Source organism: Stegostoma tigrinum, chromosome 20 (assembly GCF_030684315.1).
Source record: "Stegostoma tigrinum isolate sSteTig4 chromosome 20, sSteTig4.hap1, whole genome shotgun sequence".
NCBI lineage: Eukaryota > Metazoa > Chordata > Chondrichthyes > Orectolobiformes > Stegostomatidae > Stegostoma > Stegostoma tigrinum.
The window spans coordinates 45,829,879-45,853,340 of NC_081373.1; the positions used below are offsets into that span (position 1 = coordinate 45,829,879).

At 42.6% G+C, this 23,462-nt stretch overlaps 1 protein-coding gene across 1 annotated transcript in view; it reads left to right on the plus strand.

Annotated features, from left to right (window-relative positions):
• Positions 1-23,462, plus strand: part of rnls (renalase, FAD-dependent amine oxidase) — a 156,079-nt gene that overhangs the window by 128,804 nt on the left and 3,813 nt on the right. The window contains exons 5-6 of the mRNA XM_048551265.2: positions 17,925-18,098; positions 19,225-19,400. Of these exons, the coding sequence (XP_048407222.2) occupies positions 17,925-18,098; positions 19,225-19,400 (350 nt within the window). The remainder of the gene's footprint in view (positions 1-17,924; positions 18,099-19,224; positions 19,401-23,462) is intronic.

The following is a 23,462-nucleotide window of genomic DNA, read 5'->3' on the forward strand; positions in this document are numbered from 1 at the left end:
TCCTGATAACATCCTCGTAAATCTTCTTTGCACACTTTCCAGTTTAACTGTGTCTTTCCCATAACAAGGTAACAAAAACTGTACCCAATACTCCAACTATAACATCACATCCCAACTCCTATACTGAATGCCTCAACTGATGAAGGACAGCATGCTAAATGCCTTCTTCACCATTCTGTCCACCTGTGATGCTGCTTTCAACAAACTATGTACTTGTAGTCCTAGGTCCGTCTGTTCCACAACACTCCTCCAGGGTCTTACCATTTACTGTACAAGTCCTGCCTTGATTTGACTCCCAAAGTGCAACACCTCACACCTATCGGTATTGAATTGCATTTGCCATTTCTCAGCCCACTTCCCCATCTGATCAAGATCCCTCTGTAATTTTTGATAGCCTTCTCGCTGTCAGCAATACCTCCTAATTTTGAGTCATCCGCAAATGTACTAATCATGCCTTGTACATTCACATAATTTATGTGAATAACAAATAACAAAGGTCCCAGCACTGACCCCTGTGGCACGTCACTAGTCACAGGCCTCCAGTCCGAGAAAAAACCTTCAACCATCACCATCTGCTTCCTATTATTGAGCCAATTTTGAATCCAATTCACTAGCTCTCCCTGGATCCCATGAAACCTAACCTTCATGACTAGCCTGCCATGCAGGACCTTGTCAAAGGCCTTACTAAAGTCCATATAGATACTGTCCACTGCCCTATCTTCATCTATCCTCTTGGTTACTTCTTTGAAAAACTCTTAAAATATTTGTCAGATATGACTTCAAATGCACAAATCCATGCTGACTATCCGTAATCAGACCTTGACTATCCAAATGTTGGTTGATCCAGTCCCTCACTGTCCTAATGTCAGGCTTACTGGCCTGTAGTTCCCTGGCTTGTCTTTGCTCCCTTTCTTAAACGATGGAACAACATTAGCCACCCTCCAGTCTTCCAGAACTTCACCAGTGGCTAAACATGAAGCAACACACATCTGTCAACTCACAACTAATTTCAATTAATTCAGTGGTGTTTGAAGTTATCTACTTTAATCCTTTTAAAGCCAACTATTCCCCCAATGCTGCATACAACATTTTAAAATGAGCTTGATGTTTCTGACAATCACAGTTTTAAGTAGGGTTTATTGAGTGTTTATACACACACATATCTACATTTCTATAAAAAGCAAGCTTTAAAATTAATCTCTAACCTGTTAATTTTCTTCAGAAAGTCTTTCTGATCATTGCTTTATGTAAACAATTATTTCTTTAGCATTAGTTGCAGGATTTTTTTGGGGGAATTTTCAAGTATGTCAAACCGCTGACTGGTTTGGGCTGAGACTCCGTTACAGCATTGACAGAGTCTGGAAATATACACAGAGTAGGGCTACAGTGATGGTGAGTTCCAGCATACTTTTAAAGTATTCACTCACAGGACGTAGGCGTTGATGGCTAGGAAGGCAATTATTGCTCAGCCTTAATTGGAATTACAAATCATCCAATATAGGTTGTAGGTAGAGGTTTGAACAGTAAGTTTGCAGATGATACTGAAGTTGGTGGGGTATTACATTTCCTTAGGCTATAAACTGACGATATATTTGGGCTGGTCAGATGGAATCCAATCCAGAGGTGATGGACTTGGTCAGGATAGACACGGCAAGGGAATACATGATGAATGGTAGGACCTCGCAATCAGAGGGACATTGGTGTGCATGTCCTACAGCCCAACAAGGTACTGGGGCAGGTAGATAATTGTTAAGAAAGCCTTCATTCGCCAAGGTGTAGAGTTTAAGGGCAGGAGGTAATGCTGGAACTGTATAAGAAGTTGGTTAGGTCACAGTCAGAGTATTGTGTTCTGTTTTGGAATCCACATTATAGAATGTAGAACATAGAACAATACCGCACAGAACAGGCCCTTCGGCCCTCAATGTTGCGCCGACCTGTGAACTAATATAAGCCCCTCCCCCTACACTATCCCATCATCTTCCATATGCTTATCCAAGGACTGTTTAAATGCCCCTAATGTGGCTGAGTTAACAACATTGGCAGCCAGGGCGTTCCGTGCCCTTACCACTCTCTGAGTAAAGAACCTGCCTCTGGCATCTGTCTTAAATCTATCACCCCTCAATTTGTAGCTATGCCCCCTCGTACGAGCTGACGTCATCATCCTCGGAAAAAGACTCTGTGTCCACCCTATCTAATCCTCTGATCATCTTGTATGTCTCTATTAAATCCCCTCTTAGCCTCCTTCTCTACAATGAGAACAGACCCAAGACCCTCAGCCTGTCTTCATAGGGCCTGCAATCCAGACCAGGCAACATCCTGGTAAATCTCCTCTGCACCTTTTTCAATGCTTCCATATCTTTCCTGTAATAGGGCGCCCAGAACTGCACGCCGTATTCCAAATGAGGCCGCACTAGTGTTTTGTACACTTGCAGCATGACATCACGGCTCTGGAACTCAATCCCTCTACCAATAAAACCTAACACACCATAAGCCTTCTTAACAGCACTATCAACTTGGGTGGCAACTTTCAGGGATCTATGTACATGGACACCAAGATCCTTCTGCACATCCACACCACCAAGAATCTTTCCACTGACCCAATATTCTGCCTTCCTATTGTTCTTCCCAAAGTGAATCACCTCACGTTTATCCGCATTGAACTCCATTTGCCACCTTCCAGCCCAATTCTGCAGTTTATCCAAGTCTCCCTGCAACCTGCAACATTCTTCCACACTGTCTATCACTCCACCGACTTCAGTGTCATCTGCAAACTTACTAACCCATCCACCTATGCCTGCGTCCAAGTAATTTATAAAAATGACAAACAGCAGTGGTCCCAAAACAGATCCTTGAGGCACACCACTAGTGACCTGACATGATTGTACTGGAGAGAGTGTGGAAGAAATTTAGAACCTTACAATCCCTATAGTGTGGAAACAGGAGCATCCCACGCAGACCCAGCCCTTACACCATTCCTAAATTTACCAGGATGTTGCCTGGACTGGAGAGTTTCAGTTATGAAGAGAGATTAGACACACTGGGGTTGTTTTTCTTGGAGAAAACTGAAGTAAGACATGATCGAGATGTACAAAATTAAGAGAGCACAGATAGGAAGGAACTTTTCTCCACTTGGTGGAAGGATCAGTTTGTTGAGAAGCATAGATTTGAGGAAAAGGGCAAGCAGTTTAGAGGGAATGTGAGGAAAAAATAACATTTTTCTTAAAGGATGATGAGTATCTGGAACTCCCTACCTGTAAGGGAGGTAGAGGCAGAAACTTGCATAAAACTTAAGAAGTAGTTATATGTTATATACAATGCCGAGGGCCAAGTGCATGGAAAAGTGATTGCAATAATTAGGTAGTTGTTCTTGGCTGGGTGCAATGAACGAAAGAGCCTTTTTTCTGAGTTGTAGACCTCTATGATTCATGTTGCTATGGATCTGTAATCTCATGTAGGCCAGATAGGTAGTGATAGCAGATTTCTTTCTCCAAAAGTCTTCAGCGAACTAGGTGGGTTTTGATTTATTCACCTGTGGGACATGGGCATCATTGGCTGGACCAGCATTTATTACCTATCGCCAGCTACCCTTGAAAAAGTGGTGGAGAACTGCCTTCTTGAATTGCTATGGCCCATGCACCATAGCTAGAGCCACGATGTTGTTAGGGAGGGAATCACAAAATTTTGACCCAATGTCACAGAGGAATGGCAATGTATTTCCAAGTCAGGTTGGTGGAACCTAAAGGCAATAGTGCCGTTGTCCTTCTAGATGGCAGAGGTCATGCATTAGAAGATGCTGTCTAAAGAGCCCTGGTAACAATCAACAGCACTTATTTGATTGCCATTAGTCTATCTCTTTATTCCAGAATCTTATTGAATTCATATTTCACCATCTATTGTTGTGGGATTTGAACCCAAGTCCTCAGAACATTAGCCTGGGTTTCTTGGATTATTCATCAAGTGTTATTTTCGCCAGCTCCCCATTTAACCAATCACACTGAGGTTCCCATTCTCACATTCTACAACCGTTGATCAGCATTCCAATGTCACAAAAGCAGCAAAATTATGGACTATCATTTTTCGACTTGCATCATCTGGTTTTGAAACTGTGAGAGTCCCAGGTGTTAAGAAAGAAAAGAACACCAACATAAAAATGGCCACAGCAATCACCTGATAATAATGTGAGCCAACCTTCATGAAATCATGAATAAATAATAGCCAGTCTGAACTGAAATTAACATGCTATCAAAGAGACTAATACACTCAATCATACCAGTATCGCCTGTTTTGCGTAAACCATTGTAAAAAGTTCATATGTTGGAGATTAAAAAAAATCTCCCGTAAACAGCTTGAAAATAGTCTAAACATTATATTACACAAAACAGCTGTATTTTGGAGATAACACAGTGTGAAGCAATATGAACACAGCAGGCCAAGCAGCATCAGAGGAGCAGGAAGGTTGACATTTCGGGTCGAGACCCTTCTTCAGAATTTTGGAGAACTGTTTTCTTTGCGGGTGGAGCAGATAGATGGATTTGTAACCTAAAGTAGGGAAGTCAATCTCTCTCCCTGCTTCCTCTCAGCCCCTTGAAAGATAAAACACCTCGTGTTAATGCAACTGCAGAAAAAATTAGAGGAGTTAGAATTTGAAGATATCTGCAATATTTCAAGCTGCCATAGATCCAGGATATCCCTTAACCAACTGAGATTTCAGGTTAAATCTTAACACGTCAAAAACAAGCTAAGAACTTTAAACTGCATATCCTTTTATCTTCCTTTTTGGACTGGACACTGTTCCTTTTTAAATATTGCATCTGTGTTTGTGTGTACATTCAATGTTGTGTCATTATTATTTTCCCAGAGAGGAAGCAAGTAATAAAATTGCTCTTCCCCTTCTTCAAGAAAATTGGATCCTTCATTATTTCTGATGAACTAGTTAACTACATTTTTATTGAAGTAAGGTATAGCTGTATGCTTAAAAGATCATGTAAGCTTTACCATCCTTCTCCTTAGTCAGTTGCCCATTCCACCAGTGGAATTTTGATTGCTGTGTATAATTTTGGGAGCCACAGTAGTAACTCATCCAGGCTTCTTGGACAGCATCTCCCTCGCCAGTTACACTGCATGGTGTATAACAGGCTGTATTGTATAACATGTCAATATATTGTGTTGCTTCATCATCTTTGGAGCAAAATACTTACTAGTGCAGGGTATACCTGAACATAACCGTTCAATGGGGAGGACATGATTGTCTTCTCATTAGTGATAGACAATAATTGCCAGACTTCCTGGTAATACACACATCCTAGAATAACTTAGTAGAATGTTATAGCTCCAGTTATATTCTGCAACTTGTAAGACTGTTTGCACACACCTTACAGAAGTTCTTTTATTTTTATAGGATGAGCAGGCAGTCAAGCAACCCAGCCCATAGCAGCAGGAAACATGAAGGGTGATTTTTTTTGGTAATTGTTAAGCGTGTACAAAATTAGAACACTAGGCTAGGACAGTACATCGTGAGAGTACATAATTCAGCTTCTTGCTTCTGTTCTTGTACACCTTTTGTTTTTAAAAATGAGTTATTTGTTCAAAATGATTTTTGTTCCCAGGATGTGAGAGCCTGCAGAGCAACTTAAGCTACAAAAAACAGTGATATCAGATACATAGCTATTTTAACACTACTGTCAGCCTGCTTATTTCAGAATGGATTAATGCTAACATTTAAATAGCAAATAGAAGTATGTTAGACAAAATGGTTTGCTCTTGTCACCCATTGTAATCACTAACTTTACATCTTGTAGCCTGAGGTACCCCCATGGTCTGAATGTGACCTCTCATATTTCTCTACCCTTTATTTCTCGTACCCCTGTTTGAGCACACTTTATCCATGGGGCTTGCTTGATGCTGTCTGATGCTTGCTGATATGTCAATGTTTCTTTTTCATCTGGTTCTGTTTCCGCTCCCCTTCAAATCTGCCATCATTGCCCTTCTCAAATAAAACCCGTGGCCCCCTCTGTCCTTGCAAACTCCCTATCAGATCTTCAATTTCCCTTTCCTCTCAAGAGTCCTGGGAAGTTGGCCAAGACCTGCCTCTGGGGCTGAAAGTAGAAGCCCCTGCCCTCTTAGGGTAGTGAGACCATGGGGTGGCATTTTGCTGGTGGCAATAAATAAACAGGCAATTACTGGGGCTACCATCCAATTGAGGATGGAGAACCTCCTCAAAGAACTTTGGTTAGCACTGCTGCCTCACAACACCGGGGACCTGGGTTCGATTTCACCCTCAGGTGACTGAGTGGAGTTTGCACATTCTCCCCTTGTCTGTGTAGGTTTCCTTAAGGTGCTCCAGTTTCCTCCCATAGTTCAACAATGTGCAGGTTACATGGATAGACCCGGCTAAATTACCCACAGTGTCCAGGGATGTGCAAGCTAGGTGGATTGGCCACAGGAGATGCAGGGTTACAGGGACAGGTAGGGAAGTGGGTCTGGGTGGGATGCTCTTCAGAGGGTCAGTGTTGACTCGAAGGGCTGAATGGCCTGCTTCCACACTGTAGGAATCCTCTAATTCTACATACGCCAGCATCTTGTCAATATCTGCAGTGTCTCTGCTGTACGTGACCAATGCCAAGGCTGTACCAATGTAGAGAGAGTGATTCAAGGTCGAGATGCCCTTGGTGACTCTGAAGAAGCCATTGTCAGATACACAGGCCCAAGTTAGAAGACCACCAGAGTTCAGAGCAGCCTTCAGTACTCTCCTTCTCAGAGTGAGATGAATCACTCGAATTGGAAGAGCTTATTCCTCCTCACTCTGCTTCCCTTCAGTGCTAAGGCCCTGACTGAGTGTTCACACATTAGTATTTTTCAGTTTCTGCTCTGATTCCCTCAGTTGCATGTGTTTGTGCAGAAACGCTCAAAAACAAATCTCAGCCCCCACATTTATACTGTGCATTCACGCAAGGTTTCCTTTTACAAGCTGATTTAGAAGAGATAACAAAGTGTGGGGCTGGATGAACACAGCAGGCCAAGCAGCATCTCAGGAGCACAAAAGCTGACATTTCGGGCCTAGACCCTTCATCAGAGAGGGGGATGGGGAGAGGGTTCTGAAATAAATAGGGAGAGAGGGGGAGGCGGACCGAAGTTGGAGAGAAAAGAAGATAGGCAGAGAGGAGAGTATAGGTGGGGAGGTAGGGAGGGGATAGGTCAGTCCAGGGAAAATGGACAGGTCAAGGAGGCGGGATGAGGTGGTAGGTAGGAAATGGAGGTGCGGCTTGAGGTGGGAGGAAGGGATGGGTGAGAGGAAGAACAGGTTAGGGAAGCAGAGACAGGCTGGGCTGGTTTTGGGATGCAGTGGGGGAAGGGGACGAGTTGGGCTGGTTTTGTGAGGCAGTGGTGGGAGGGGAAGAACTGGGCTGGCTTCGGGATGCAGTAGGGGAAGGGGAGATTTTGAAGCTTGTGAAGTCCACATTGATACCATTGGGCTGCAGGGTTCCCAAGCACCTCCTTGACCTGTCCATCTTCCCTGGACTGACCTATCCCCTCCCTACCTCCCCACCTATACTCTCCTCTCCACCTATCTTCTTTTCTCTCCATCTTCGGTCTGCCTCCCCCTCTCTCCCTATTTATTCCAGTTCCCTCTCCCCATCCCCCTCTCTGATGAAGGGTCTAGGCCGAAACGTCAGCTTTTGTGCTCCTGAGATGCTGCTTGGCCTGCTGTGTTCATCCAGCTACACACTTTGTTATCTTAGATTCTCCAGCATCTGCAGTTCCCATTATCACTGATTTAGAAGAGAGATGATTTTGTTTGTTGTGTTAAACTTCGTTCCCCCCCATTCTAAAGAATATTCCCCCCCGTCCCTGTAGATGGCCTTCTCCTTTCCTCTAAAGTTTCCCCCTCCTCTGTCCCTCTGCCATCTCCTCCTGTAACTATGAACATTTCCAATAGCTCCCTTGATATTCTTGCTGTCGGTCATGATCCCAGTCCCCTCCAGCTGCTGCGTGATTTCCTTCTTTCGTTTTTTTTCTTTCTTTCGTACTTTTGCTCTTTTTTCTTTCATTTCTTTTTCATTTTTCTTTACTTTGGAGCCTTTACTTTGCCGTCGGTTAGTGGGTGAAATCGGCGCGGCAGCTAGAGCAGGCCGTGTGCAGAAGGGCAGCCCCTGTTGACTGTCAGAGGTGGCTCCTCATGGCGATTGGAGATCCAGTCAGAGCAGGAATGCCCTCCCACCATTCAGGACTGGCAGTGGCCGTGGCAGCGATAGCAAAGCTCCTCCAGCGATCAGAGGTGGCCACAACAGCAGCGAACATTCTCAAGATGGCAGCGCCGGCAAGGCGACACTTTGTGGGAGGGCAGCCGGAGCGGAATTCTTGGCGAGACGGTGGCAGTGCCCTGGTCCGGCAGCGGAGCCCGAGACTCCTGGTTGCAGTTGGACAAGAGTGGGGACTCCTGGCACCATCGAGGTGGCAGCACAGCTGGAGGTTCCTGGTTACAGGGTGCGTGTGGGCCCAGCAGGGCACTTGGCATCGGCACTGGCGAGGTGGGCCTCGCAGTGAAGAGATGGTGCCTATAGAGTGGTGACTCTGACATCGGTGGGTCTGGCACCAGAAGACAGGCAGCAGCACCAGTGTCATTGGTGAGCCAACTCGGGACTCTCTTTTGGTGATATCTTTTAAGCTTTTTATTGGATTGTGGCGACTATCGATGTTTTTCGCTGTATTATTCACTGTAAAAAACCTAGTGACAATAAATAAATAAAATGCACAGCCTGAGCCCTAAACTACTCCTAATTCAACCTACCTGCTCTTTTTCTCTGTCTAACACACCTAATTACACCATTATGTTCCCCAATCTTCCTTATGACCCCATGCCCCATCACTGTGATTCTCTTTCATACATCCCAGTTTCTTCCCACTCCATCCCCCAGGATTCTTCCAGCATCCCTGATGACTGAACGCTTTAATTTTCATTCCCTACTCTTCCTTCCCACCTAACTTTCTATTTTTTCCTGAACGTTTTGAGTTGAGGCTCCCTTATCCACATGGTGAGGTTGGTCGTGAGATCAAGTGTGTCATGCTTCACTTGGGCAGGCTGGTTCGCCCAGTCAGGCTTTATCTCTTGCCACGTAAGCATTTGCGCAAAGAAGCAACTTCTTTGTCAAGGAGCCAACTACTGAAGAAAGTTTGGAGCTCACTTGGGCTTCAAGAAATCTACCCCCTGCTGATGACCTGCCTCATGCATGTCATTAGTTTTGTGCACACACGTGCTCTCTGGTTTTGCTGAACAAGGTTGCATCAGTGAATGTGACTCCATTGAGCTAGTTGGTAGTGGGTATTCATGCACGTTAATAAATGTGGAAGAGGTCAAAAACCTGGCACCTGCAGCAGGTTAAATTGGAGAATTTCGGCTTGTTCTCCATGGGCCATATACGATGGAAGGACAGTTTGACAGATGTGTACAAGATAATAGCATGTAAGTAGACAAAGGAAAGCTGCCCCCATTAGCTGGTGATGGAGCATGGACTAGGGAACACATTTGAATTTTTGAGCCAGAAGTCCAGCAGGAATATGAGGTAGAATGTCTTGCTCAGTGAGTGGTAATTACCTGGAATTTACTAACTTTAGGGCGTGATGAAAGCAGAAACAATGATCACGAATTTCAAAAATTGGATGTGCACTTGCAGGAAGTAAATTTGTAGGACTACAGGATAGAGCAAAGGAAATGGAACTGACTGGATTGCCTGACGTGGAGCTGGTTGGACTTGATGGGCTGAATGTCTTCTTTCTGTGTAATAAGTAGCTCTGTGTGACTTAGTCCTCGTGATCTTCAATTCATGCTCCCTCTGACAACATTCCTTCTAGTATCTTCCTGATCTTTCAAACTCTCTCATGGCTTACATAGCCAACAATTGACCAGCAGGTAACAGAACATGACAGGACCTCAATGCATTCCATGTGCACTCCCATCCATATATACTGAGCCCACAGATTTCATGTTGAATGGTCAGCAAAAGAATTGCCTGCGCATTTAAAATGCCTGTAACTACTTATTTTCCTGCATTATATATGTCTGACCTTCCAGGAAAAAAAAACTTTCTTGGAAGCAGAATGACAGCAGGCCGCTAAGAAACATAAATTGTACTTTGTCAGAATTCTAAATATAATGTTGTGTGGGAGGGCACTTATCCCCAGACTCCACTAGGAAATCTAGCTCATGCCTTGATCTCTCAGTCATTTCTAAATTCATCACTGTTGCTAACAGTACTTTGTGCATTTTAGATTTAATTTTTCCCTTAACTTTTGCTGACTTGTGTTTTATCTCGTAGGCTGAATGATATCCTACTGCAATTTCAGTACAAGTCTTTGTCTTTACCAGTCACTTACACCTAGGATTAGGGCCATTTAAGAGATTGTACCAGCTATTGGTCAGTTTGTCCTCCTCCTGACTTGCCCAAGCTATTGAACTGACGAGAAGTCAAAAAGAAAACTTTAACCAGGGTGAACTATGTTCTAATGTTCAATATGGAATATTGCAATATGCAATATCGAAAACACACAGCAGGGAAACTGTAAGCTTTATAGTTTCGGATAATAGTGAGCCACTGACATTTTTTATGCTATTTCTCTTTGTCTTTATTCCCATTGAAGTCAAACATTTTTACCCATCACTCCAAGTTTGCCAGTGCCTTTTTTTTAAGTTGTCACAGTTCATGCTGCTAGCAGTTACAGCATAACTGCAAAGCTACAGAAGGATCTGAGTGAAACCACATGTTCACTGACTCTTTCCCATGAAAGAGAGTCTCGTTTATTGTGTGTTGAGATTGGTGAGGAGGGACAATGACAGCAAGATTTCAAAATATGGTCACTCACATCAGATACTGACTGCTCCTCTCAGGTTCTGTTGGCAGCCAGTGCAGAAAATTGTACTTGGAAATGTGATAGATTTTGTAACTTGTTTGTTTATTAGTGCTATCCAGGTCATTCCACCTCATTGATTTGAAAATTATGCTTTAACCATGACAAGATTGTGCTATTAATTACATTCTTGCAGCTTTTATGTTAGAGTTAATAAGCTGCGGTCAGTAGGGGAATCTATATCTGACGACTCCATTTTTTCATGAATGTAAAGAATTAAGTTGGTGACTTTTCTCTACGATGTATGTAAAATAGCATTAACAAAAGCGCCAGTCTCATTTTGGTCAGATGCAGTTGGGACACCAGCTTAAAGTGCTTGTCACGCATTCAAATAAAATCTTTACATCCGCCCAAGAAGGCAGATTCATGTCTCATCTGAAAGGCAACAATTCCAAGAGTATGTCACTTCCACATGTTGTGTGGGGGCTTTAAGAGCCTGGAGCAACCTTGGCTGATGTCACAGAGCTGCTCCTCACAGTGCATAAATAGCACAGTGCAAGCAGAGTTAAAAGGCAAGAGAGAAACCCATAGAGATTGTGGAACAGTCTTTCAGAATGTATCTGTAAGACAAGAGCCTGGTATTTCTCTGAAAACCACGTATTGTATTATTTAGTTTGAATATATGGGTGGTGCTATAATGAAGCCCAAACCTAAAGACAATCTTTGATCTTACCTTCTCCTCCACCAGTCTGTCTGAAACTTAAACTCTTGGTAGTGGGCAGGATGCAACACAACTAAAGCAGTACTGGTGGTGTGTTAATAAAATATGAGGCTGGATGAACACAGCAGGCCAAGCAGCATCTCAGGAGCACAAAAGCTGACGTTTCGGGCCTAGACCCTTCATCAGAGGACATCATCCTCTGATGAAGGGTCTAGGCCCGAAACGTCAGCTTTTGTGCTCCTGAGATGCTGCTGGGCCTGCTGTGTTCATCCAGCCTCACATTTTATTATCTTGGAATTCTCCAGCATCTGCAGTTCCCATTATCTCTGGTGGTGTGTTAGCCTGGATAATGCGCTGAAATTTCTGGAATGGGACTCAGAAGTGAGATTACCATTCACTGACTCTGAGTCTCAACCAGTCCATACAATGAATTTCTCAACTTCACCGAGTAGCAGTCAGGAACAGGAACCCCAGGTGACGTTCCCTCACTGTGTAGGCCAATCACAGTGCCTCACTACTAATTGGCTGACTTCATCCAACTTTGCACAGTCTCATGGATTGAGGTTCAGATCTTTATGATCCATTTGGTTATATAGCTACTTGTTAGATAAACTCATTGAGCTACTATCGTGCCAAATAAAATAATGTCATGTTGAATAAAATGTCATTTCTGTTTACATTTATATTATTTATTAAAAGTTGCTTAGTTAACTTTTTTTTTGTATTGCTGGGCCAGGCACTCATTTTGTCAGATATTGCAATTTGCCGTTCCCAGAATATCGAGAGGATTCCTTTTGTGATCTAGGTTCATTAATTACCCAAAAGCACTGAAATGAGTAGAAAATCCATGTTAATTGGACAATGGCAGGATAAATCTGAAATAGACTGTGATTTTAATATATAAATGTTAACTTATTATACAACCATCCTTCTATTAGCTTTTTGATGGATGTATTAACTGGTTTATTTATACCCTAATTAATACTTTATTCGGGATAAAGTACTGCTATAATCAAAACTTAACCAATGTATCACAACTATTTATAAGTTGATGTCTTACAAGTTAATAACCTACATGGACTGTTCAGAAACTAAATTCAGCACCAAGCACACATCTTGCCTCATTGACAGTAATGTCCAGCTACCCTGTACTATCATCTCCTTTACATGTATCTCTATCTCATCCATCCTCCATCAGATGGAACTAAGGCATCACCCATTCCTTAGCATTGAACCTCTTATCTCTCTGAGTCTGAAGATGAAGAATTCCGGCCCTGCAATGGAGATTTAAGCTTTCCTTCCAATGCAGTCTTTAAGAAGTTACTTTTGCATAACTGAGGCCCCATATGTTCCCTCAGTTGGGTAGAAGTGATCCTGTACACTATTTTGAAGAAGACCAAGGGGGTTTGCCTCAGCGTCCTTGGAGTATGTACTGTACAAATTGGACTGCCAAGTTTTTCATATTACAACAGTGACTACATTTAAAAAGTACAGCATTGACCAGAATGTGCTTTGGGACATCATAAGGTCTTGAAAGCTTCTATAAAAATGCAGTGCTTCCTTTTCTTTCTCATAAACATAAAATTGCACATGTGAGCACATTATATAAATGCTAATACAGCTCTACATCAGGTGGTTTTGTATTCACCAATTCAACAAACATCTGGATTATTAGTTAATGAAAGCAGTGATATTTGAGCCAATCTGTGAAGCAATGTCTGATTTCCCACATCAGTCAGCCAAGTTCAAAAACATATAAGCAGTTTGGCAACAATGAATGGCAAATTTCAATGTTTTACTCAGTAAACCGTTAGAAATAAATTTGCACTTGAAATAAGAGTCATCAAAATCAGAACCAAAACAGTGATTCATGAACACTGTGACTGACGAATATTCATTAGTTATCCACATGCACTGAATAGAAAATCCATGTTAAGGGAGCCAATGGTTGGATAAATCTGAAATAGATTGTGATTTTAAGATATACATGTTTAACTTATTACAAATCACCCTTCTATCAGCTTTTCGATGGACTTACTAACTGGTTTATTTATACCCTAATTAATACTTTGTTAGGGATAAACAACAGCTATAATCAAAACAACCAAAATACCATAATCATTTATAAGTTGATGTTTTACAAGTTAGTAATCAATTTATCGATGATATGTTCTATGTTTTGTTCAGTATGAAAACATTCACATTGATAGCTCATGATTCTAGAGGCATTTAAAACTAACAAATAGCAATCTATCATTGATTGCAGGGGGACAGTTTAGCAAGTACTGTACATTTTTGGCAACTGAGGCTTCTCAACAACATAAGCAAAGCAGCCAAACATTTAGGTTTGGCTTGTAAAGCTGAATGGGTATCTTAACAACTCCCAGATTGCATCAGCCATAGACAAGGCGCTTATGCAACCACTCTGAGTACTGCAGTTCTGTTTGGTTTTAGCTTCTCACCCATTCAAATGAAGCATCAAAATAAAGTTGAATGGGTGTACATGCAACTCCTTAATGCTGTCTGGTTACATTCTGAGCACCAGTCGATCTTACTCCTTGGTTTTAGAATGGGAAACTAGTTATTCTGTGCTAAGATAACAAAGTGTGGAGCTGGATGAACACAGCAGGCCAAGCAGCATCTCAGGAGCACAAAAGCTGACGTTTCGGGACTAGACCCTTCATCAGAAAAGGGGGATGGGGAGAGGGAACTGGAATAAATAGGGAGAGGAGACTATAGGTGAGGAGGTAGGGAGGGGATAGGTCAGTAGGGAAGATGGACAGGTCAAGGAGGTGGGATGAGGTTAGTAGGTAGGAAATGGAGGTGCAGCTTGAGGTGGGAGGAAGGGATGGGTGAGAGGAAGAACAGGTTAGGGAGGCAGAGACAGGCTGGGCTGGTTTTGGGAAGCAGTGGGGGGAAGGGACGAGCTGAGCTGGTTTTGGGATGCAGTGGGGGAAGGGGAGATTTTGAAGCTTGTGAAGTCCACATTGATACCATTGGGTTGCAGGGTTCCCAAGCGGAATATGAGTTGCTGTTCCTGCAACCTTCGGGTGGCATCATTGTGGCACTGCAGGAGGCCCATGATGGGCATGTCGTCTGAGGAATGGGAGGGGCAGTGGAAATGGTTTGCGACTGGGAGGTGCAGTTGTTTATTGCACACTGAGCGGAGGTGTTCTGCAAAGTGGTCCCCAAGCCTCCGCTTGGTTTCCCCAATCTAGAGGAAGCCACACCGGGTGCAATGGATACAATATACCACATTGGCAGATGTGCAGGTGAACATCTGCTTGATATGGAAGGTCATCTTGGGGCCTGGGATAGGGGTCAGGGAGGAGGTGTGGGGGCAAGTGTAGCACTTCCTGCAGTTGCAGGGGAAGGTGCCGGGTGTGGTGGGGTTGGAGGGGAGTGTGGAGCGGACAAGGGAGTCGTGGAGAGAGTGGTCTGTCTGGAAGGCAGACAAGGGTGGGGATGGAAAAATAGCTTGGGTGGTGGGGTTGGATTGTAGATGGTGGAAGTGTCCCCTCCCTACCTCCTCACCTATACTCTCCTCTCCACCTATCTTCTTTTCTCTCCATCTTCGGTCTGCCTCCCCCTCACTCCCTATTTATTCCAGAACCCTCACCCCATCCCCCTCTCTGATGAAGGGTCTAGGCCTGAAACGTCAGCTTTTGTGCTCCTGAGATGCTGCTCGGCCTGCTGTGTTCATCCAGCTCCACACTTTGTTATCTTGGATTCTCCAGCATCTGCAGTTCCCATTATCATAGTTATTCTGTGCATTCACTTTTAGGCCAGCAAGGCAGATGCTTATATGTCTGTACCTTAAAATGTATTTCCAGTTGTAAGTGTGAAGCTCAACATGTGTTCACCAGAGTTCTGTGTGTGTACTTTGCTATGTTCAATAGAGGTAGGCTTAGGGTCCATATGTGTGTTCAGAGTTTCCTGTGCATATATGTCTTAACATGTGTACATCAGGATTGTATATAGATGTTACCATTTGCTCAGGTATCTGTGAATAAGTACCCAAGTTGGCAAAAAGATGGGCTAGTTACTCATCCAATATATTTTGCAATATCATGCCAAAATTTTCTGACAGGTATTTTACAGTTTTGGAGTCTGTGCATTTTGCAAAGCACTATGTGCAGTATAACTCCACTCTCATGCATTGCATCCCAGGTTGAAATATTATCAAATCCTAGAATAACTCAGCCTTTCCTATATCCTCTACACAATCACCTTTACAAAAATCAGTGAACAGAATATTTTGTGAAAGGTCAGGTGACAGTTTTAATCCTCCTTAATCTGTAGTTTACAGTGCAAATGCAAAATAATCTAAAATAAGCATTAGCCCAAGTGGTACAATTAAGCTGCATATTTTAAGCCTCACATTAGTCAGTCATCACTATTAACTAATAGCTTGAACTGTTACAACTTGCCCAGTATTCATTGCAGAAAAAGCTGTCCAACAATACTGTAAAACCACTTAGAATCCAATTTAAGAAGCAGATTCCCTATCTGAGGATAGATTTGAACAAGGAATGCATGATTAAGTTATTAACACCATGTGCTGTTGACTAGAGAATGATTTTTCTAACAGCCATGCATACATTTTTTAACTGTCTTATGATCTGTTGTGTTATAAACAGTGCCAGGCCTCATTGCTTTAACAATTTTGCATATAACCCAATATGATTTAGTGATTCTGTATTATTTAGTATTCCATGACTCCCTTGTTCGCTCCACACTCCCCTCCAACCCCACCACACGCGGCACCTTCCCCTGCAACCGCAGGAAATGCTACACTTGCCCCCACACCTCCTCCCTCACCCCCATCCTAGGCCCCAAGGTGACTTTCCATATTAAGCAGATGTTCACCTGCACATCTGCCAATGTGATACACTGTATCCGTTGTATCCGGTGTGGCTTCCTCTACATTGGGGAAACCAATCTTGGGAACCGCTTTGCAGAACACCTCCGCTCGGTTCGCAATAAACAACTACACCTCCCAGTCGTGAACCATTTTAACTCCCCCTCCCATTCCTTAGACGACATGTCCATCCTGGGCCTCCTACAATGCCACAATGATGCCACCTGAAGGTTGCAGGAACAGCAACTCATATTCCGTTTGGGAACCCTGCAGCCCAATGGTATCGATGCGGACTTCACAAGCTTGAAAATCTCCCCTTCCCCCACTGCATCCCAAAACCAGCCCAGCTCGTCCCCTCCCCCCACTGCATCCCAAAACCAGGGCAGCCTGTCCCCGCCTCCCTAACCTGTTCTTCCTCTCACCTATCCCTTCCTCCCACCTCAAGCCGCACCTCCATTTCCTACCTACTAACATCATCCCGCCTCCTTGACCTGTCCATCTTCCCCTGACTGACCTATCCCCTCCCTACCTCCCCACCTATACTCTCCTCTCCACCTATCTTCTTTTCCCTCCATCTTCGGTCTGCCTCCCCCCTCTCCCTATTTATTCCAGAACCCTCTCCTCATCCCCCTCTCTGATGAAGGGTCTAGGCCTGAAATGTCAGCTTTTGTGCTCCTGAGATGCTGCTTGGCCTGCTGTGTTCATCTAGCTTCACACTTTGTTATCTTGAATTTTCCAGCATCTGCAGTTCCCATTATTTCTGATTATTTAGTGATGATTTGTTACCAACCTGTTTGTTGAGTTGAACAATTTAAATAGATTGCTGTGAAGTTAATCTATTTGGAACATGAGGCAGCTTCTAGTTCCACTTAAGCAAAGTATAATGATGGACCTGAACTGATACATATCAATGTTCCTTCTTCTTCACAAACTGCTAACCTTCAGACAATCTGATCTGCAAACTTTCCACGTGCTCCCATTGTGACTTCTAATGGCTGTGTTCTCCTTTGGTCCATTGAGGGTCTGGGTTCTGAACATGTGTCTATTAGCCCTGTGTTGCAACACACTTTAAAACTAACGTTCAATACCTTGGGCTCTCACGGTCAATCATATGATTGACTAATCCATTTGTTTCATACCTATTTCAAAAACATTAAGAGGCTGACAGATTAAGATGATTGTTTAGTGCTTATGGTGAATTGACAGAATGGTCTTTGCACTATGGAGTTCTGTCCCCTGAGAGCAGAATTGGGAGCACTTAAATTGATTTCAGTGTTAACCCTTACCACGTGTCAGAGAGACAGCTCACCCTATCTGTTTGAGCTGGTTTATAGCTCAGGCCCCCTTCATAAATATCTAAAGATGCACAGCTGTAATGCAGTTGCAATAGAGTCAAATAAATATCGACTATGCATGTCATCCCACATTTCATAAAAAGAAACATTGATTTTAACGACACTATCCCTTTCATTTGATTTTCATAATGTTTCTTTATTGTAGTAATAAGTGAATCACAAAGGCTGCAACTGGAAACGGCAAAATATTCCTCTCGATTTGCTTTGGCCCTTTTCTATGAGGCCGGCACACAGATTGGTGTCCCCTGGGCCGCAAAGTACATCATCGATAATCCCTGCGTACGGTTCATCTCCATTGATAATAAGAAACGCAGTTCAGGTCAGTGCTGCTGTTAACTTTCCTGATAGCACAAAGGGCTAACGTTTCAAGAGCATTTTAAGAGCAAACATTTCATGGGGGAATTCCATTGCAATGCTCGATCAACACCACATTGCAGGCAGATTAACTGCACTCTTACTTCAGTCAACTGTCTATGAATGTAAAAGGTCATGATGTGGAGGTACCAGGGTTGGACTGGGGTGGACAAAGTCAGAAGTCACATGACACCAGAAACCTGTTCGACTATAAGATGGTGTTGTGTGACTTCTGACAATGTAAAAGATGCCATGGCAGTATTTGAAATAGGATAAGGAAGCTCTCCCAGCAATTCTGGCCAATATTTATTCCTCAACAGGCACCTAAAACTGAATATCTGTTCATTATCTATTACTAAGAAAATATTAATAATGAATTTATAAAAGCATGGTGTGATCTTAGAGAGTCAATTGTTTGACAGATCTATGAGAGCTTTTTGAAGATTTTTTTTACTAGTAAGATAGACAAAAGTGGAAGCAGTGGACGTAATGTATTTGGATTTATGGAAGGATATACTTGCTTTGAAACTAATGTTGTGAAGGTTCACCAAGATGGTTCCTGGGATGAAAGAGTTGCCCAACATGAAAGGACGAACAAACTGGGCCATTATACTTCACGGCTATAAAAATTGCAAGGGCTTCTCGTTAAAACATTTAAAATTCTGAAGGAATTCAACAGGGATACTGAGAGATTGCTTTGCCTTGATGAGGGCATTTAGAACAAGGGCTCACAGTTTCAGGATAAGGGGATGATCACTTAGGGGTGAGATGAGGAAAAATTTCTTCACTCAAAGCCAGTGAGTCTTTGCACTTCTTCACCTGAGAGTGTTATGGATGCTACAATATATTGAATCATTTAAGGTTGTGAAAGACAGATAGTTGGTCTCTCGGGGCATGATGGGATATGGAGAACAGGTAGGAAGTGGATAGAGTTGAGCACAAGATCAGCCATGATCACATTTAATGGTGGAGAAGATTTGATGGGTTGTAGAGTCTATTCCTGTTTTTATTTGTTATATGCTTTGTCAGAGTCAATCTATCCATGATGATATAAATAGTTCACCTACTTTTTGTCTCATTGCTCTGTCCAGAATCCCCTGAAGTCGGACCTTCCATAATTGTTCACACTACAGTTCAGTTTGGAGCACAAAATGTGCAGAAAGACAAGGAAGAGGTAGAACCTCTCATCCTCAGCCAGCTACAGCAGATTCTCCCAGGATTGCCCAAATCTGTTGGCATCAAGTGTCACAAATGGAGATACTCGCAGGTAATTCTGATCACAGTAGATCTGTGTCCTGAGCAAACAAAAACCACGATTCTATTTTGACGCTTGGGAAGTACAACAAAAGGCTCGGGTATGTTTCAAGAGGAATGGATTTGAGCCACATTTTCATTCTGATTTCAGCATGTTCAAATAGAAAAGGCCTTAAAAGGTGATAAATAGAAATAGTCATTGCAGCCTTCTAATTGGCATCCACTTATTAAGCCGTTACATTACTTTCAGCCATATTTTGTTGTATGATAGAAATTTTGTCAAATTGTTAATGTAGCCAAGTTTGAACCACATTAATTAATAGCTATTTGTATTTTGCTTTTTCTTACTAACACAGTGTCAATCATTCGTTCTTCACTGGTTGAACAAAGTTGCTATGAGGGCGTGGAGATGTTTTTCTAATCCAGCTTCTTAGAGCTGCTTACAAAAAAGTGTTGAAATCCTCAAAGGAAACCAATAATTTTCTTTTTAGTTTGGCATTGGAATTATCTCTTCCCCTCCTTCACTCAATTATTTCTCACTGTTGTCGATTTACACAAGAACCAGCTACTGTCAACATTTTGCTCAAATGGTCATATGTACTGGAAAGCAGCCTAGATTCTGCAGGGCAGGATTTTCCTCCTGTTTTACAGTAGCATTGGACAGTAAATAAAATGGAACACTAAGGCCTGATATCTCAAAGCCACGCATTTTGCTGCAGAAATATCCTCCATAGCACATCCGTCAAGAGTCTCTAAGTCTTTGCACCACCACACACAATTGGAGGTCACTAACCTCCACAACCAATTTTCTCCAACTTCTGGATTGCATAAAATATGGGGGGTGGTTAGTTCAATTAGCTGAATGGCTGGTTTGCAATGCAGAATCACATTAACAGCATGGAGTCAGTTCCTGCACCAAAACCAGCTAAGGTTACTCTGAAGGATTCTCCTTCTCAGCCTCTCCTTTTACCTGGGACATAATGACCCTTAGGTCAAAGAACCACCAGTCACCTCTCTCTAATGAGAGTGTAGCTGTATAAAATATACAGTACCAAAACAGGCCATTCAGTCCAGCTCAGTATTTATGCTCACAATTGAGCCTTCACTTCTCTTTCCGCATTTCAATCTACCAACTATTCCCTGCTCTCTCACATCCGTGTCTAATTTTCCTTAAATGCATCTACAACATTCGCATCCTCCACACCTTGTGGTAGCCAGTTCCAAATTCTCACTACTATTTGGATAAAGAGATTCCTTCTGAATTCCCTCTTTGATTTCTTGGTAACTGTATGACTGCCTATATTTATCCTCTTCGCCATAAAGGGAAATAATTTCACTGTATTCATCATTAAACTGTTCATAAATTTTAACAGCTTCTACTAGGTCACCTATCAGATTGCTTTTTTATTAAGAAGGGAAAGACCCAGACTCTCAATGATTTCTTAATATACATAGCCACACATTTCTGGTTTTATCCTTCTAAATAATCTGTGCAGCCTTTCCAATCCCTGCGTATCCTTTGGACAATAATGACAACCAGAGGCATATGCGGTATTCTAAAAGTAATGTTCATTACTGGTTTAGCATGACTTTCCTGTTTTTCAATTCTAACCCTCTAGAAATGCAGCCCAGTGCCTGGCTTATTTTTCTTTGAAAAGTGATCTTGCTATAACCCATAGGCCAAGTTTTAATGACAAATGCATTGTAGTCCAAAATCTTTTCTGACCCAAACCTTAGATTTATCACCATCACCTTAAATTGGCAGCATGAACAGACTGAGCAAATCATTGTTCCTTTAAAACTTTGCAATTATGAGAGTTGATAGCATGACTGAAAATTCATCTGATGCTCGAGTGTTGGTGGAGATTACTCTGTGTAAAGCCGAGCCTCCTTGACATTGTGATGGTAATAGGGGAAAAAACAGAGGAAATAATGAAGTGAATGAAGATTTCTGTGGTCAGGATCATCTTAACTTCAACTTTGGCTCCCTTGAGAAGTGAAAACATTTTTCTCTGATCCATTCTGTAAACTCTTCCATACAGTTGGAATTACCTTCTTACTGTCTAGCAGTGGGTCCCTTCTTACTCTGACTTTATCCCACAAACATGTTCATGAATGCAGTCATGATCCTTGTTACATTTCTTCCCCCAGTACCTGAGGTGGCTGCTCCTTAAATTCACATTTTGCAGCTTGCCTTTAACTTTGTCAACAGCACTGAATTTCCTTTTGTCCCAGAAAGCAGTAACCCTATCAGGAGTGGTCCTACCATTTCAAACATGTTTGTCCAGCAGAACATGTGCATCCTGGGTAGGTGGTGGTGGAGTCACCTGGAAAGACTGTGGCCCTGCTTTACTGCAAGATTGCCAGTGGGGAGAGATGATCTGGTCATGGGAGGCATTTTAGTCAAGTTAGCCAAGTCCGAGGTCAGCTTGTGAACTTGAACGGTTCCTGATCCCCAGTGGATCATTAGATTGACCAACTGACCCCACTGGAGATTATTGGAATGTTTTAAAGTCATAGACTGGAACCGGGTGACCTCTTTCCTAACACAACAGTCTTTTCAAAAGCAGCCTTTTGGAAAGCTAAAATGTTCAGCCTTGCTATTCAAATTTTGACTGGAAAGTTTAAATGAGCATATATTCACATCCAAATTGAATGATTTCACTTTCTTGGCAACACAGTTATGAGTTCCACCGTGTGACAGATTCACCTGCAGGACAAATTGATTCAGTTCTTACATTCAGCAACTTCTACCAGCTCGCGTTGGGAGTGTTACTGTTTCGTGTGTTGTAGCTATACCAACCAGACAAGGACAAATGAAAGGGCCGTAGTGTACTGCTCTTGTTATGTATAGAAACAGACTGTTCCATAGTCACTGATAATATCATAATCTTTGACTAAAAAAAAATGTTGGTACCTAGGTGCGTGAGCTGCTGCGAAGTGCTGAGAGAGCAGAAATACCAGGCTTGGGATAGCAAAGTACAGTGAGAGATGGAATGTCAGATTATTGGAGTGTATAGAAAACAGACAAGCTGCAGAACATTTAACAATGACTTTGAGATGGCTGGTTTGTTCACACTTGCTGCAGTCTCTCGTCAATATGACATATGATACTTAACTCTGAAGCGATATTATGTGCTTACACATAGGGGTTAATTTTTAACCCATCTATGATGCTTGGGAAGGAACAGAGGGGAAGTAGTAATTAAAAATTGAAAACTCAAAGAGTTAGCCACCATTTTGATGGTAGCAGGTTGTGTTCTGTGTCTTGGAATGGACTACCATTCCATTACAGCATGTAAACCAGGTTCCTGCTGTCCAGTTGCCAGCCTGATTTAAACTCGAAGATTGCCATATGGTCACCCCAGACCTTGAGAAACTGTCTGTGAATCAGGAGGAGCAGGAGAACGTCCCTGACCCCAAGTAAACCTTCTAAGATTGCAGCTCTCCTCGTGACCGTGACTGTTACACCAATGCCACTGGTAATCCCCGCCACCCCCAACAAAACCTCATACACCACCAATCATGTCCAAACCTCAGACCTTTTGCTGGGGTTTCTACCGCTGATTTTCAGCCTGACTGCTTGACCATATGTGACAGGAAAGTCGATTAAAAATAATAATCAGGTGTGCTGTAAATTCCCCAAGACTACAGTGTTACTGGGATATTTGTGCATTCCTCCAGCAGCATAGCAGTGGCTTCTTCAGTTTTATTTTAAAGTTCTATTGCCCTCTTTCTTGTACCTGGTTCTCTTTTTAAAGCCCCTTTGGTATGTTTCTGCCCCTCCCTCTGAGTTGTTGGCCATTTTGCAAGTGAGAGTATTTGGAAATGTTATGTGGGCCGTATTTGGCAATACTGCCAGAAAGTGTTAGAGCCCTGGCTGAAATAAGTCAATGTAGGTGTGTGGTGTAAGTCTGTTTGGGTGTCAAACAAAGCAGAGGATGGTAAGTTAGCAGCACGGTATTTCAATGAACCCAATTTCATGTTCTTTTAGAATGCAGACGTGGTTGCTGTACTCCTGAACTACTTTGTTATTGGCCTTTGTTAATACAATCAACCATAATCTGTCTGTTTT